At 35.3% G+C, this 16,824-nt stretch overlaps 1 protein-coding gene and 1 long non-coding RNA gene across 3 annotated transcripts; both read left to right on the top strand.

The window, feature by feature from the left end:
• The first annotated feature begins 353 nt into the window (after nucleotides 1-353).
• Nucleotides 354-7,630, top strand: LOC107555278 (transcription regulator protein BACH1-like). Of its 2 annotated transcripts, none has more exons than XM_016238032.1 (5): nucleotides 354-570; nucleotides 1,192-1,446; nucleotides 2,505-3,728; nucleotides 3,919-4,125; nucleotides 6,827-7,630. In XM_016238032.1, the coding sequence occupies exons 2-5, from the start codon at nucleotides 1,207-1,209 to the stop codon at nucleotides 7,178-7,180; spliced, it is 2,025 nt and encodes a 674-aa protein (XP_016093518.1). In that variant the 5' UTR covers nucleotides 354-570; nucleotides 1,192-1,206; the 3' UTR covers nucleotides 7,181-7,630. The 2 variants fall into 2 exon arrangements, with proteins under 2 accessions (XP_016093518.1, XP_016093517.1); XM_016238031.1 differs by having other exon boundaries at nucleotides 1,189-1,446.
• A 1,507-nt stretch (nucleotides 7,631-9,137) lies between these two features.
• Nucleotides 9,138-10,262, top strand: LOC107555274 (uncharacterized). Its single transcript, XR_001605149.1, has 3 exons — nucleotides 9,138-9,446; nucleotides 9,746-10,101; nucleotides 10,187-10,262. It is a non-coding gene; the product is annotated as an uncharacterized lncRNA (long non-coding RNA).
• Nucleotides 10,263-16,824: the final 6,562 nt, after the last annotated feature.

Here is a 16,824-nt window from a genome sequence, read left to right as displayed (position 1 = left end):
TTAATGGTAGTTACATAACGGAAATTTCTTATAATTAATTCTGAATATTTTTCTGTTTTTCACAAGATAAGATGATTATTGAAAATGTTGGTAAATGGGCTTTACTGTTTTACTTCTATCAGTCATTCTTGAGAAGTGGGACAAAACAGGGTGCAAAATTGAAAAAATAAAACCTTGTACTCAGACAAATGAAACTAAATATACATTTCTTATATGTACTAAGCTACTATCTATCTATCTATCTATCTATCTATCTATCTATCTATCTATCTATCTATCTATCTATCTATCTATCTATCTATCTATCTATCTATCTATCTATCTATCTATCTATCTGTTCTAGAAGTGGGCGTGTCTCTCAAAGACGTGACTAGCAGATGCATGACGCAGTACGTTCTGTGCGTGCTGTGTGACGCGCGCTCACTGCCGCACTGGACAGTCACATGACGGGCATATAGGCGTTATGGAGCTGTTACGCTGTCAAACTTGAATCCGATTTCACGTTTAAACGGCAAAAGCGATGGACAGAGTGCGACTTTTGACGGCTTCTGATCTCCAGTGATATGTCAGGTCGGTTTTCTATTCCTCTACAAACAGACAAACCCCACGTGTAAACACGAGCGTGTTCAAATGTACAATGCCAATTTCACAGTAAACAACTAACGTTAGCTAGTTCCTACTTCTGCTGGATTATCTCGAAGATTATGCCTTATTGGGAAAATGGAATTTCCTGGTATCATAGTTAAGCAATGTTTATTTATGCCAGCTGAAAACCAAATGTTTACACAGTTGCTTAACACTCATTTTGGCTTATGTTGACATATCCAGTGAAAACAACTATTCTGTTAACTTTATGTGAACTATATGATGGACACATACAGTAAGAATAACTATATTTTGTCTAGCTATTAACTGAAAACATGTTTTTAATGTTTTGCAGAGTCATGCACACAGTCATTATGTACTTTATGTATGTCATTAAACACTATAAAAGTATTATTATGGTCCTTTTATTTACATATTTCTTTTTTATATTCTGCTTGGTGTAATTGTAAATGTATCTACTGTATGTGTCCGTTATCATCATCATAAGCCGGACATCACTCCACCCAAGTGTAGCTTGATGCATCTATTTCTGTATTTCCACTTTGTTAAACAGTTGTATCTATGTATCTGTTTTTTTTTTAGTAGCTAAACCCCTGCGTCATGTCTGTGGATGGCCCCCGGACCTCAGTTTTCACCTTTCAGTCCGCTGTTCACAGCCATCATGTTCTTCGCTCGCTGGAGGAGCTGAGACAGAAGGAGCTCTTGTGTGATGTGACGGTTGAAGTGGAGCGCAGGAGCTTTCGAGCGCACTCTTCAGTGCTGGCTTCCTGCAGCGACTATTTTTACACCAGACTTACAAACCGCAGCCGACCAAACCCCACCGTCAGGTTACCGGATGAGGTAATGCTTGATATGGTGGATGGGTTGGATCTGGAGGTTTTGAGAATACTATGAAAACCCTTTATGATTTGTTGTAATTATTAACATATGAACACACATAAATACATTTATTTAAAAAAAATATATAATAATCATAGATTGAGCAACCCCTCAAACAAACTATATATGGTTAACAAAATTCTGTCATCATTTACTCATGCATGAATAAATCCATGAATGTTAGTGTGAGGGTCAATGACTTGATGTATAGCCTATATATTGTTTGTAGATATATTTATTCAAAAATACATAAAAAAAGATAATACATATGCTGACTTGAATACACCTCTTCTATGATGAACATGTTTATTATATATATATATATATAAATCGTGTGGGGTTTGGTGATTTAGCTGTCCAGATATCAAATTAATAAAATGTTTGAAACAGACCTTTATTTGTATTTTTGGCATGATACTTTATTATTAATATTATTAGTTACAAAAATATTTACAAAATTGTTTATTTATACTGTTAAATCTCATAACGGTGTGTCAAGGTCTATAAGGTCTATAATTAATATTATTAGTTACAAAACTATTTATACTGTTAACTCTCATAACTGTGTGTCAAGGTCTGTAAGTTTCTTTAAATGCTAGATAATTTGACCTTTTTATGACAAGTCAAAGATAAATATCAACATCATAACATTTATGAATTAGTAATCATGATTGTTACACCACATTTTTAGCAATTTTTTTAACATGATTCTTAATTTCTTCGTGATGCATTTGTTTTGACTTTGACTTTATGGAAAAACTAACTTTTCCTTGAGTGTATGATTGAAGAAGCTAAGTCAAATGAGTTTGGCATGACATGAGGGCGAGTAAATGATGACAGAGTGTTCATTATTGTGTGAACTGTTCCTTTAAAAATGGTTTACATTGCAGTGCTGTCAGATTAGGCCTTATATATTGAGATTAAATTGAGTAAATGAAGTGACGGCAATAACCCAGTTAATGCGATTTGCAAATGATCCATTCATGCAGTAATCATGACTACATCATTAATCTCCCAAGGTCACGGTGGAAGGATTTGAACCTCTTCTGCAGTTTGCCTACACTGCAAAACTTCACTTCACGAGAGAAAACATCCTGGAGATCCACAGATGCGCCGATTTTCTCGGATTTCAAAACCTCGATAAAGCCTGCTTTGAATTCCTCGTCCCAAAGTTTTCCGATGGTGGGGGAACCTCAAAAAAAGTGAAGGGTAAAAGCAAGAGCCAAGCATCCCATGGGAAATCTCAATCCCTCTGCAGTCCAGATGACCAAACCCCTGAAACTGGAGAAGATCGCGTACCTCAAGATGCAAGCACTGTCATGCAAGCTGCATCTGCAACACCCTCTGAAGAAAGTCCTGAAGATTGTCCGCCCATCACAAATGACAAAGTAATGCAGTTAGATTTATCCACGCTTTACGCAAGAAGCACTGCATACCACATGGGTGATGGCCAAGATCAGTTTTGCCTACAGAACTGTGGCCCACAGTTGCCTTCCTCTTCCATGGCGGCCGCTGAAGTTTGTCCTTTCCTGTCTATTTCAAGCACCGGTGACAATGAGAAACTGCATTCTTCTGCAGCAGGGGACATTTTAGCAATAGAGGATGATTTCCAGAAGGAACTAGCAATGGATGTGCATTGTGAACCACCTACTGATAAAGACCTGAACATAGCCAGTATCACCGAGGGCCACTTTGACCAACGTGAAGGGCCTCTAATGTCGCCCACCGACTGCAGCCAACTATGTCATCTGAATTCTGCGCAGTCAAGCGGGGATTTGGATGGCATTTCCGGCGCTCCAGACCTCAGCAACATTGGCACCGATGACAACCAGGTGTTTGATTCCAACGGACAAATCTTCTCTGAACTGACCCCCAAAGATTGCGCCAGAGAACGAAGCATGGTGGAAAGGGAAGTGGCTGAGCATCTCGCAAAGGGTTTTTGGCCGGATTTGAGCTCCACGTTAAATGAGCCGCTACCTTTGGACTCTATCGACCAGTCATCTGCAGGAAATGGCTCAGACTTCCATTGGTTAAAGCATCTGGATCTGGGCGCTGCGCCTGATGATTGTCCCTTCCTGAGAGACCTGAGCTCCAATGATAGACAGACCTCTGGAGGAGACACTCTGTCCAAAGAGGACACTGAAGACAGTCCCTGCATGTCCCCCATTAACTCAAGGGAAACCTCTGAGTGCGAATCGGATGGAGACTGTGCGCAGTGCAGCAGCAGTGAACAAGTGCAAGAGGTGAGCTTGCTTGCACTTACAGTTGCAAAACTTCAAGTTAGAGTTGAAGTTTGGTGCCAAATTGCAGACCTTTTATGTCAACCTCGACTGAGATTCCCTGACATGCTTCAATTAAAAGTTTCAGTCTCTACTGAAAAATGTCACCGAACTGGAGGATGATGCAGTGTTGACGTCTCGGTTTTCTTCCCAGGTGGATTTGCCATTCCCTGTGGAGCAAATTTCCAGCATGACCCGGAGAGCATTCCTGCAGATGTTGAAACGCGAGCAGCTGACCCCAGAACAGCTGGAGTTTGTTCAGGATGTGAGACGGCGGAGTAAAAACCGCATGGCTGCACAGCGCTGCCGCAAGAGAAAGTTGGACTGCATCTACAGGCTGGAGGGAGAAATTAAGAAAATGGTATATCCGTTTGTCATATCTACTGAATCTAAAATAGTATTTTGTATTTGAACAGGTTCGAACAGTTTCTAAGCCCCATTTACCCCATTAAATTCGACTGAATCAGTGTAGTGTAGTGCAATCAAACAATGTGCAGCATGATCGTTGTACTCTCATTTATACAAAAAAAACCACATGAACTTCACATGAGCAAATCACATGTTAAAATCACGTGTAACGTAAGTAAAACACATGTAAAACACATATGAAACACACACGAGACATTGCCCCTTACAGAAAAACCACATGTGGAAATCACATTAAAACCACATGTGATCACATGGGTTTCACACATTTACACCATGAAAATGTTCTAAAACTACATGTTTCATGTGCGTTTCATATGTGACCCTGGACCACAAAACCAGTCATAAGGGTCAATTTTTAGAAATTGAGATTAAACATAATATGAAAGCTGAATAAATAAGCTTTCCATTGATGTATGGTTTGTTAGGACAGGACAATATTTGGCCGAGATACAACTATTTGAAGATCTGAAATCTGAGGGTGAAAACAAATCAAAATGTTGAGAAAATCGCCTTTAAAGTTGTCCAAATGAAGTTCTTAGCAATGCATATTGCTAATAAAAAATTAAGTTTTAATACATTTACAGTAGGGAATTTACAAAATATCTTCATGGAACATGTTCTTTACTTAATATCCTAATTATTTTTGACATTAAAAAAATATATAATTTTGACGCATACAATGTTTTTTTTGGCTATTACTACAAATATACCCCAGCAACTTAAGACTGGTTTTGTGGTCCAGGGTCACATATGTGTTTCACATCTGTTTCACATGTGATTTTAACGGGATTTCCACATGTGGTTTTTCTGTAAGAGGGAATGGTGAATGAGCCAGCTACTTTAAATGAATTTGAAATTACATTCAAAAGAATCAGTCTCAGACCGATTCAAACCATTAATTTGAATTTGAGAGTTTTCAAACTCACGCAACAACTCATTCTGGGCTGTGTTTCCTGTACAACAACGAAACTTAACTACCATAGGAAGATGCATCTTTGAAGAAATTAACTAGCTTGTCAAGACTGTTCTTTGTAACTTTGTTGCACATCTGTCATTTGGACCACTTTGTTTCACCAATATAAAACTCGTTAATGATTTCATGCAGGTGGTGAAGCAATAACCTATGCTAATTAATCTAATTAATCTAATGAACGATAGAGTTAATGTCAGTGTATTGCTGTAAATGTTTATTATTTTGCTTTATTTCCAGATTTAGAAAAGATATTCTCTGCACGGTTATCATGTCCAAAATAATTCACAATACCAGTGTTATTGTGATATTTATATTTTGTTTTTTTAGGTCAATCAATTAGACTCAAAATAAGACTGTAGGGAGTAGGCATGGCCACAAGTAGATGAAAACAATGATTGCATGAATATATAATGATGTGTGTGTGTGTGTCATATCAGTTTTGTGTAATAAATTATCCTTTCATTGTAAAAGTAGACTGTTCAAAATCTACATCTGCATACAAAATGTGTACAGATATACAGAAATTATTAATTTTTTTGGTAACATCTCTACAATAAAATATAATTTATAGTGCTGTCAAATCTATTAGAGACATATTATGCCCCTTTTTAACAATATGTAATATAAGTCCCCAGAATGTGTCTGTGAAGTTTCAGCTCAAAATACTCCACAGATAATTTATTATATCATTTTCAAAATGCCTATTTCTAGTGGAAGCAGAAACAAGCTGTTTTTTGGCCTGTCTCTTTAAATGCAAATGAGCTGCGGCTCCCCACCTCCTTTTCCAGAATAGAGCTGCGCCAAAGACAGAACAGTTAGCATGTTTTGCTCAAACTTTCGCCCATGGCATTAGACCTAGTGCATCGTTGTCGCTTGCGAAATCAAAATGATTGAGCCGTGGGTGTAAACTTACAGATTAAGGGGCGGTAATATTATTATGAGATCCATTTGCAACATCACCAAGGGAGCGAAATCAGACGCGCTCGTTTTCTCAGACGCTTGCAGAAAAAGGCTTGCCAAAACAAAGTTACTGGGTTAATCTTTTTCACGTTTCCTTGGTTGGTAGATGCACCGGGGACCTGATTATAGCACTTAAAACCTGGAAAAGTTAGATTTTCATGATATGTCACCTTTAATCGCGATTAAATATATACATGTATGTGTGTATATTTATATATACAAACTTTTATTTTGGATGCGATTAATCATGATTAATCGATTTGACAGCAGTAATTATTAATTTTAAGTATTTGAAATTAGTATATAGGCCTTAATAATTAATAATTTTTAATAATAAATTATTAAAAGTTGGTGGTTCTTCCTCTAAAGTACAGCAAGAATTGCTAATGGGAAACCAGAAACCTTTAAATTCCCTATGATTCCCATCCCTTACCATTACCACAATGTGTATGAGCATAAAGTATACTATTATATTGCTTCTATTGTCCCATTTTCAGAGGTAGAATAAGAAAACGAATCAATCCGACATATAGTACGCAGTTTTGCACACATTACGCAGTGCTGCAAATCAACAGACACCAAGAAAATCAGTAGTATGTGTTATGATTAGCGTTTTTCTCCATAAGGAATGCAAAGTCTGGTAAACACAAACTGAAATGTAATCTTAAAATGGATCTTCTTTTGTTTCCACATTTATCAGAGGAGTGAAAAGGAGAAATTACTGCAAGATCACAACCAGCTGAAGCTCAGCATAGAGGATGTGCGTCAGAACCTCTCAGGCCTGTGTCAGAGTCTCTCTACGGATGCCGCGCCACAGTCCGAACAGCTGCAAGCACTGGCCAGGTACTTCTCCTCCGACTGTCCCACCTCCATCCTCCTCACCCCCATGGCCTCTCCTAGCCTGGCTGGCCCAGACCAGGATGCCCATGCGAACTCCTCCCTGGACACCTTTCTTGCAGACACATGTCCTGAAGGAGACACAGTAGCACTCAGGTCGCCCACTGCCTTCCTGCAAGACAACGTTCAGAGCACTGTTACAGATCCAGCTCCGTGATGTACATCAGAGCAAAGCAGCTTGGGAATGGTCTGATATTAAATTTTTACTCAGGAGCTTAACTTTCTGCTGCCGTCAGTTACACTTTTGAGCATGACTTTCTTATTAGGAGCACTTTCGTAATGTTTCCAAGTATGGATGTGACTAAATTTGCACTATTACCAGTAGTTTCATATGGAAATGCAATACAGATGCATACGGATATGCCTTTCATTCCTTGTTTGCTGTTACGCCATAGGGGTCATTCCTGTTATGCCACACATTTTGAAAACTTAAGAAAATGAATACGCTTGTATTGTACTTAAGTATTTCAGAAATATGCTCTGCTAAGCTCAGGCACATAAACGTTTATAAATCATAACTTATGTAAAAAAAAAAAAGAACAATATGCCTAACAGGATGGAACATAACAGGGTGGAAATAAAGGGCTAAATGCTTTGTTTAATTACAGATTGATAGTTAGCTCAAGTTAATTTTGATATTTTTAACCATGTTTTATTATTTTGATTCAATCATACCCATTTTTTAAAAGTCTTGTCCGACAGGGTGGAATATTTTGAAATGAGACAAACAAACTAATAGCACAAGACATCTTTGGATTAATTGCTCATACTTTAAGATGTATATGATGATGTATGTTTTCCCACCAAAAATGTCACTTCCTGGACGATTGTGGCATTAAGGAACTGGCTTTTGTTAGTTAAAGGGATTTTTCAGCAGACTAACAGGGTGGAAAGTAATATTGAAGACAAAGTAAATATCTATAAAAAGATTAACAATTAAAACACTACAATCAAGTTTGGTTTAAATATTTTGAATAAAGAAAGAAAAGCACTTAATAAATTGACTTTTATGCATATTTTATGCATGTAATATTATCATGAAAGAAAATTAATGACTTCAATCTGCAACAATTGTCAATTTTATAATTTTATTCAAACATAGACTTATGAAAATGTACTACATAACAGGAATGACCCGTGGATTAATTTCCAGTCCTAGCATTAATTTCACGTACACTGCCACAAAGGACAATCATTGTAATTCTCTTTATTATGTTAATGGATTATGATTTATGTTATGCTATGTAGAGCATATAAGTACATTCCAGTGTAGCCTAATACGTCTTTGGCATTACTGGCATGACAATTGTGCATTGAATATGCATCTCTTTTTACATTTGACATTTAAATAACTGCCATGTAAGATTTTCATGCATATCATGTAGGGTTTGTGAAAAATGCATAGAATCCATAGTCTAAGGAAAAAAAAATAGTGAAAGTTTAGATACTGTTCACTTTATGCTTGCGAAAGTGGAGTGAGTTTGGAAAAGATCGATTTCAAGGTCAACATAAAATCAAAATTGATCCTATTTCCATTTTTAAAACATGTTTCTGATCTTATTGTGCATGATACTTCATTACACATTATTTCAATGAATTATCATCAAAATTAAATTTTCTTCTGAAATGACTGCTTTTTAGCTCCATGCACGTAGTCTATTGGCTACAAATAGAGATAATGGCATTATTTTAAGTCTTTATTATTATAAATATCTAATACAGTAATAATACAATATATATATATATATATATATATATATATATATATATATATATATTTGACTCTCTGTTAAAGAGGTTATGCATATTGAGTGAGATATGTCATAAACATGGGGTTTACCATCTTCTCTCTAGATGCCACACACTATCCTTAGTAACTGTCTTCCTCTAAACTGCGGAATTGAAAAAAGTGTGCAATAGTGAACCGGTTTCAACATAATGTTTTAAAAGAGTCCATCAATATTACAATGCATATCTAAAATAATTAAAATTTTTCAAAATGTGAGAAAACTACTTTGAAAACTAGACCCAAATTGATTAAAAAACGCAAAAAAAAAGTCAGCAATTGAGTAACTTCACCACAAGAGGTCAGAATAATCATGTATTATAACACGCAAGCAAGCACGACTTTAAACCTGAGCTCTGCGTCTTTAGAAAGACGCAAAAGACGCGACGCGCGTCTGTCTAACACCTGTTTACATAGAAAACATGGAAAAAAAGCGCAGATGAATGCAAAAAGAGGCCTGTGTGAACGTCCTCTTTACTGTTGTATATGGAGCACCTACAGCCAGGTGGAACATCAGCGGTAGAACGCATTGTGACGCCATAGTTCAGAGGCGACTTCAGTGGAATCTGTTCAGAGCAGTTCATCTGTGACTGAAGTTGTTCAGACCGTTTGAACTGTTTGTGATCGCAATGAAAAGGTAAGCAGTAGCACCAAGAGATGCATTTCATCTTAATGGATCAAGCATATATATTTAGCGTCTATTTATATTTTTATAGCCTATTAATCTAGAATTTTTCAGTAGCCTATACCCATTTAGTCATTTTAAATAAGGTCGATATGTTGTGTAGGATGTAAAAACATTGAGAGTAAAAGAACAAAAGTAGACACGTTTATCACTTTTATTCATTCATGTCACACGTTATGAGTTTTCTGACACAAAGGTACACCTTAGACATTTTTAGTGACTAAATAAAGTTGATCAAATTGTTTCCCAAGCCGAAAAAGCAAGACGCTGGCAAGGCCAAGCATTACTCCTACTTTTGAGAGCCCTTCCCAGACCCAGTTACCTCAATTTACACCTTCCTTGCCTGGCCCATCTTCTAACACGAGGCCTCCATCCAGGCGCATGAAGGGAAGACAAAAAAAAGTTGTGTTTCCTGACATTGGAAATGCAGTGAATTCTGTGACCAGAAGAAACGGCACCGGAGACCCTTTACCATCCGTCCCGGGAATTCCAGCAGTGCCAAAAGGCGACCAGAATGGGAAGACTATGTGCAGTGATGCTGCGACCTTTCTCTCTGCCACTGACAGGGCCAGACTTTTTGGCATCAACAAGTGGTATTAGAGTCCGGGTTAGTCGTCTTCCACATCCTTCCAAAGTTTTCTTATAGACAACTTAGACATGTTTGGTTATGTTTTATTGTTTGTTATTTACAGGGAGGAGATGAAATCATCAGAAAAGAAGAAATCTGTTCAAAAGAGAAAAACTAATCTATGTAAAATAATAATTGTGCATTAAAAAACGGTTGTTTCAGCTTCACTGTCATATTACTTGAACTATGGAAACTTGTTTCCGTCATGGAGTAAAAAAAATATAAAAGATAATCGGGACTTTTTTCACAATTCATACTCTTTTCATGCAGTTCTGAGAAAAAAAGGCCAGAATTGTAAGATATAAAGTCGCATTTCTAAGAGAAGTCTAAAATTGTATGTAGCTTGTTTCCCTCGTGTTTTTCTCACAGTTTCTAAAATGTAACTGTAGAACTATGAGATATAAACTCATAATTGTTCGGGGAAAAAAAGGACTAAGATTAAAAGGAAATTGAGAGATTACAAGTCAAAATGAATGGCTACTTTTTCACAATTCACTGAAACTCTGAAGATATAACTCAGAATTCTGACTTTTTTCCTTTTAAAATTGAGTTTACAACTTGAAATTTTGACTTTTTTTTCTCAGAATTCTGTTACATCTTGAAATTCTGTTTTTTTTTATTTCCGCCATGGAATAATAATAATAAAAAAGCTAGAAAAAACAGAATTGTGAGATGCAATTTTACAGAGGAAAAAAAAATTTAGAAACGCAAAAATGTAAACTCAAAATTGCAAGAAAAAGTTATAATTTTGTTTATAGTTACTCACAATTCAGACGTTTTTTCCTCAGAATTGCAAGTTTTTCTCACAATTCAAGAAAAAAAAGTATCGAGTCGCAATTACCCTTTTTATTTAGCTCTTTATTCTGTGGTTGAAACCGGCTTGAGGCTAAATGATGTGCAGTAAAATGAGTTTGAAGATCTCATCACAAACATCTGAATGTCTAGCATGCTGTGTACAAAATAAGAGTACAACAGAACCAAACCTAAGTCTTATTCTCTGCAGGAGGGTAAATCTCCATCTTGAGCACCACAGTCTCAGTAAACATATTTTAAAGCTCCATATTAAGCTCCACACTGAATTGCAATTGTCTAGGGAACTCTGGTTTTAATTAGTAAAAAAACCCATTTTCTGTTGGTCCGTCTGTCTGCTCAGTGCTCAAGGTCGCCGTGCCAGTTGTCATTGCCATTTCAGCGTCCGTCATTAAGCTAAACACTACCAATTGGGTACATTTGTGGTCTTCTGCGAGTGTATCGATTGTTCCTTGTTTTGTTAAAACTAACTCGATTCAGAACACCATTAAAAACTCAATCATTTGTCTTTTTAGTTGTAATTACTCTGTGCGGTCCGAAAGGGTTCTTAGCTCTCTTCTTAATTGTCCTTTCAAGGTGATCTCATTTGTTTATGTCCTCCATGCATACTAAAGCTCTCCAAATGACTTATTTCGTTTTGTTTTCCTCTCAAAGGACTTTAATGAGGTGTGCGCTTAGAAATATTCCAGCGGCGTAGCCAACATGCCATATACAATGACAGGCTGGATAATTCACTGTAAATCATGTGATTATAATCATAGATGACCGAACAAAACCACAGCAGCATATTGATACACTGCAATGAGAAATCAAATGCTAATATAGGGGTGCTGGATAACAGGCTGTTGTTGGGTTTGTTTTAAAATTATTTTTCTCTGAACAGTTGTGTTCCATTGTGGGCCATTGATGACTGGTCTTCTCAATAAAAGCTGACAGAATATAACGATGGTGTGCAAATAAAACAATATAAATAACCACAATGCAGATATTGTATATATATATATATATATATATATATATATATATGTAGTTTGTAATGTGTATTTTTACAATAAATAAATAATAATAATCATATGATTCAAATCAAATCATTCTCGTGAATTGGTAAACAGGAAAATCTGATTCTAGTGAATCGGTTCATCTTAAACGAACCTCTCTCTCATATGTTGCTTTGGAAATTTTGATTTATTCTAGTGAATCGGTTCGTCCTAAACATACCTCTCTCTCATATGTAGCTTTGGAAATTTTGATTCATTCTAATGAATCGGTTTATCGTAAAAATACCTGTCTCTCATGTAGCGTCTGGACCACTCAAACACACAATATATATTTTGTTAGCTAGATTTCACAAATACTCTGTAACACCCCAGGACGCCGAACAGGACCCTGGTTTCATGGTAACCCGATACATTTACAACTTTGTGGAATGCAAGCAGACTCTCAGCTGCATTCTCCAGAAGCAAGAGGCACAAATGCACAGTAGAAATTGACTTTTCTACTAATTAATTCATAGGAAAACCTTTCTTTGATTGAATACACATATCATTCAGGTCATTGTGTATACCATTACTGTTCTTGTATATTGTCTGTTGTAGTGTATGCTGTTTTATGCATGTTATGATAGACCACTAGTTAATATAACCTCACCTATATCATGTTTGGTCTCTATGAATTCATCTTCGGATGATCTAACTGAGAGTGCATATTACATGCTGATACCTATGCAACATATTGATGTCCTAAGAATCTTTACTAATTTGTGCATCAACACCCAAGCGAATTACATATGCGAAATACCATGCTTAGAGACAAAGAGTCATAAAACTCCCCAGGATCTCAAAAATTCTAGTGAATTCATTCTAGATCTGATTCATTCTAGTGAATCAGTTTGCCCTAAACAGACTTCTCTCTCGTATGTAACTTTAAAGAGTTTGATTCATTTTAGTGAATAGGTTAATCCTAAATGAACCACTCTTTTGTGTAGTATGTAGCTTTCAAAATTCAGATTCATTCTAGTGAATCAGTTCATTTTAAATGGTTTTCTTTCTCTCCTATTTACTGTAGCTTTGGAAAGTTTGATTCCTTCTTCTAGTGAATCGGTTTGTCCTAAACCAACCTCCCTCATACAGTATGTAGCTTTGAAAAGTCAGATTCATTAGTGAATCAGTTTGTTTTAAATTGTCCTCATTCTCTCCTACATAGCTTTGGAATGTATTGATTCATTCTAGTGAATCGATTTGTCCTAAACTAACCTCTCTCATACAGTTTGTAGCTTTGGAAAATCAGATTAATTTCATTAGCGAATCAACTTGTTTTAAACGCTCCTCCTCTCATATGTAGCTTTGGGAAGTTTGATTCATTCTAGTGATTTGATTCATCCTAAATGGACCTCTCTCATATACAGTACTGTATGAAGCTTTGGAAAGCCAGGTTCATTCTAGTGAATCAGTTTGTTTTAAACAGTTCTTATTCTCTTATATGTAGCTTTGGAAAGCCTGATTCATTGATTCTTTCAGATGGTTCGTGTAAATGAACAGATTCTGAAAAGATTCTGAATTTTGGGTCCTTACATGGCATTTTATGTTTTTCTTTTATATCAGTATGTCTCTGAGTTTTTGAGTTTGATTCGTAAACATTCATAATAAAGTGTATCTTTTCAAGTTTGATGTCCTCACCCAAATTGGGATTATTTGTTCATTCAAAAACCCACATTGACATAATTTAATTGTAAGTAAGTAACATTGATTGGAGGCACAGAATGGAAATCCACCCTGTTTCACAAAGATCCACCTACTTGGAGATTTTTTGCCTCGCCGCTGCTTTGAAAACTCAACTGCAGCCGAACAGCAAACTGGAAGCGGGCCAAAAAAATATTCCATGTTAACTACTCTGGGAAAATATCAATCCTAATAATTAAGTCTTTTAGGATTTTACACAGATGGCAGGTTTCAACAAGCTTGAGATGAATTAGTAAAACTCTCGCAGTAAAAGATGAGATATATAGCACATGGGAGACCGGGGCTAGTTGTCACACTTAAATTTTTTTTTTTTGCTGCAGTGAATATTTCTCAGGGTGGGTTTGTTTTATGAATAAGTACATTCCAGTGGAAAGCTATTGAATATTTAACCAATATTGTCCAGGGGAAAAGATACAGCTCATTAAACACCTACTATGCAGACCATGTTGTTACACTCAAAACCTGCCATTAAATATCATATAATACGTTTTAGGCTGTATTAATGTACATGTGATACTAATGGATTGTTGGCAACATGTTAAAAACTCCATTATTTTGGCCCAAAATATTGTGACAAATAAGCTTAAGAAATAAATAAAACCAGTAAAAGTGTGACAACTTGCCCCAATCTGACATGGATATAAAAATGATCCTTTCCATTAAAATATATCTTAATTATATAATTAGATTCTTGTCTGAATGTATATCAGTGTGGTTTAATTGTGTTCAGTTGTTACCCAGTAGATATATGAGAAATATTCATTTTAGTTTGCTGAATATCATTTGAATTAGAATGACTGGAATTACGATAACTTTGAACTAGATGTTTGAACTTCTTATTCAAATCCTTATGGTTACTGAGATATATGTGTATTGTCAACTAGCAACAACTTGTAACTAAACACCATGACCATTATGACCATTATTTTTAAGATTATGGTGAATATTAGTAGTGTTAGTGATAGTAATACTATTACTAAACATCATCAACAACTACAATAGCTCATGTTCTGTTTATAATCAGTGAGGTTTAGCTTTTTAATTTACTACAACTCCAAACTTGTCCATAAAACCCATGTGAAAATAGACCAGTTTCCATTGTTGTGCTGTAAAGTCGATCTATTCTTAATGGTTAATTCCATCAACTGAAGTTGGCCCACCAGCATTAACTAACATTTAAACACACAGCACACCATCTTTGCGAGCGCAGAGGAATGTAATGGTTTTGTGTCGGTTATTCTGTTAAGCCTCAGTCTAGATTTAAGGTTGAACACTGCATTGCTCCTTCCCAGTATTTTCATCGCTTCAAATCCTTCCCTGTAATTTCTCTGCCAACTCGCACTATGGATTACGTAAAGCTGTCGCCATGGTGGTACAGTGGAAAGAAGGACAGGATTTGAAAGTTTCAGCAGAAAGCCACTTAAAGTTGGAGAAAATAAACAAAGCCTTGAGAGAAGAAGACCCTCCACATACTCGTGCACTGAGAGCATCCGGCTCTTGGGGGCAGCATGTAGCCATGAAATTCATATAGTATAAGCCCACTTCAGCATGTGTAAAAAAAAAAAAATTCCCTTTTTGCAACTCAAGGATCTGATTTAATCACATATTAAGCACCTAAATAATATAATGCAAACAATTTGACTGCTTGTAATTTATATAAATAAATCATCTAAACGTTTTCATTTTTGTATTTTAATTTTAATTAATAATATATTAATAATTTTTATATATTATATTTAATATAATATAATTTATAATTATTATATTATAATAATAATACAATATATTTTATTTCAACATTATTTGCATATTCATCATTGCATTCAAATTAGTTATTGAATTATGAACGATATGCCTTTTTATGTTATCATTACAGCATATTTATTTTATATACATTATATAACAATTATATATATTATAAATGTGTGCATGTGTGTGTATATATATATATATATATTTTTTTTTTTATTTTTTTTTATATATATATATATATATATATATACACACACACACACACACACACACATATATATATATATATATAATGTTTAGACAGAAATTATGTGTTGCATGAAGAAGAAAACACAAATCTTTGTTTGTGCATATTTTACTCAATGCTCTGAGTTTTTTTGTTCTTTTCTTACAGAGGCATAGTTTGAAAAAGTCGGATATTTAATGTAAAAGCAACCTCACACATTTTCCCATACAGCAAAAAAAAAACAATAAAGCAAATCAAAAGTTCTTAGAAAAATGTCTTCGTTCTAGTTGATGTTATAAAGAGTGAAATAAAGTATGAACACTGGAAACATGTTTCATAAAAACGTACATTGAAGATTACGCTTCTCCAGAGCTTCAATGTGTGGTCGTATGTTCTGTTGCAAACACAAAGGCAATAATGGTGATTGTTGTTCTGACCTTCTCATGAACAAACGATCCTATGTTCACAAGCTTAGAAAAAGCACTAATAGTAATGTATTGTGTTTGTCCATCAGATTTACCCAATAAATTAGTATTAATGACAAGTATCCATCAGGATGTACTTAGTATTGAGAGGCTGAAATGGAGTCGTACACATGTAGCATAAAACAGAGCAATAAAGAATTCAAATTCAATTAAATAAACAGCTTACTAAATGCTAAAGTATACACATTATATACATTCCCTGGGTTGGGACAAAAACTAACAAACAAATATTTTCCTCACTAATATGAACTAAAAGTATGGGACACTTGAAATAGATATTTTGACATTTGTTTTCTCATATATATATATATATATATATATATATATATATATATATATGGGATCCTATAGTTTAACAATATTCCACCAATAATCACTGTAGCAAAGTAATATACAGCAATATTAACAAGGGTCGGTCAGCGAATCAAAATGAAACAATGCCGAACTTCCATTCAAACGTCGAACAAATGGCCATTTAGATCAATTCACAAAGTGAGAACAAAAAATGCATTCACTCCAGTGATAAAAGACAAATTCAATTAGGCTCTTCTTTTCATCCTGAGACTGTCTAAACCAATGACATTTTACAATGACTTTGTGCTTACGTTTGATACATTTTCAGGTTTGAAATAAACGCTCGGAGCTGGGTGGGGGGAGGGATATTAACAGTGCAAGAATATACAGACAGGTA

Source organism: Sinocyclocheilus grahami, unplaced genomic scaffold (assembly GCF_001515645.1).
Source record: "Sinocyclocheilus grahami isolate Dianchi unplaced genomic scaffold, SAMN03320097.WGS_v1.1 scaffold529.1, whole genome shotgun sequence".
In the NCBI taxonomy this organism is placed as follows: domain Eukaryota; kingdom Metazoa; phylum Chordata; class Actinopteri; order Cypriniformes; family Cyprinidae; genus Sinocyclocheilus; species Sinocyclocheilus grahami.
Note: the sequence above shows the minus strand (reverse complement) of the source record. Positions and strands in the feature narration are given on the sequence as shown.

Coding starts and splice junctions, on each gene's coding strand:
- LOC107555278 (XM_016238032.1), top strand. CDS start 1,207: ATGTCTGTGGATGGCCCCCGGACCTCAGTTTTCACCTTTCAGTCCGCT. Junction 1,447..2,504: donor CCGTCAGGTTACCGGATGAG/GTAATGCTTGAT, acceptor TAATCTCCCAAG/GTCACGGTGGAAGGATTTGA. Junction 3,729..3,918: donor GCAGTGAACAAGTGCAAGAG/GTGAGCTTGCTT, acceptor TTTTCTTCCCAG/GTGGATTTGCCATTCCCTGT.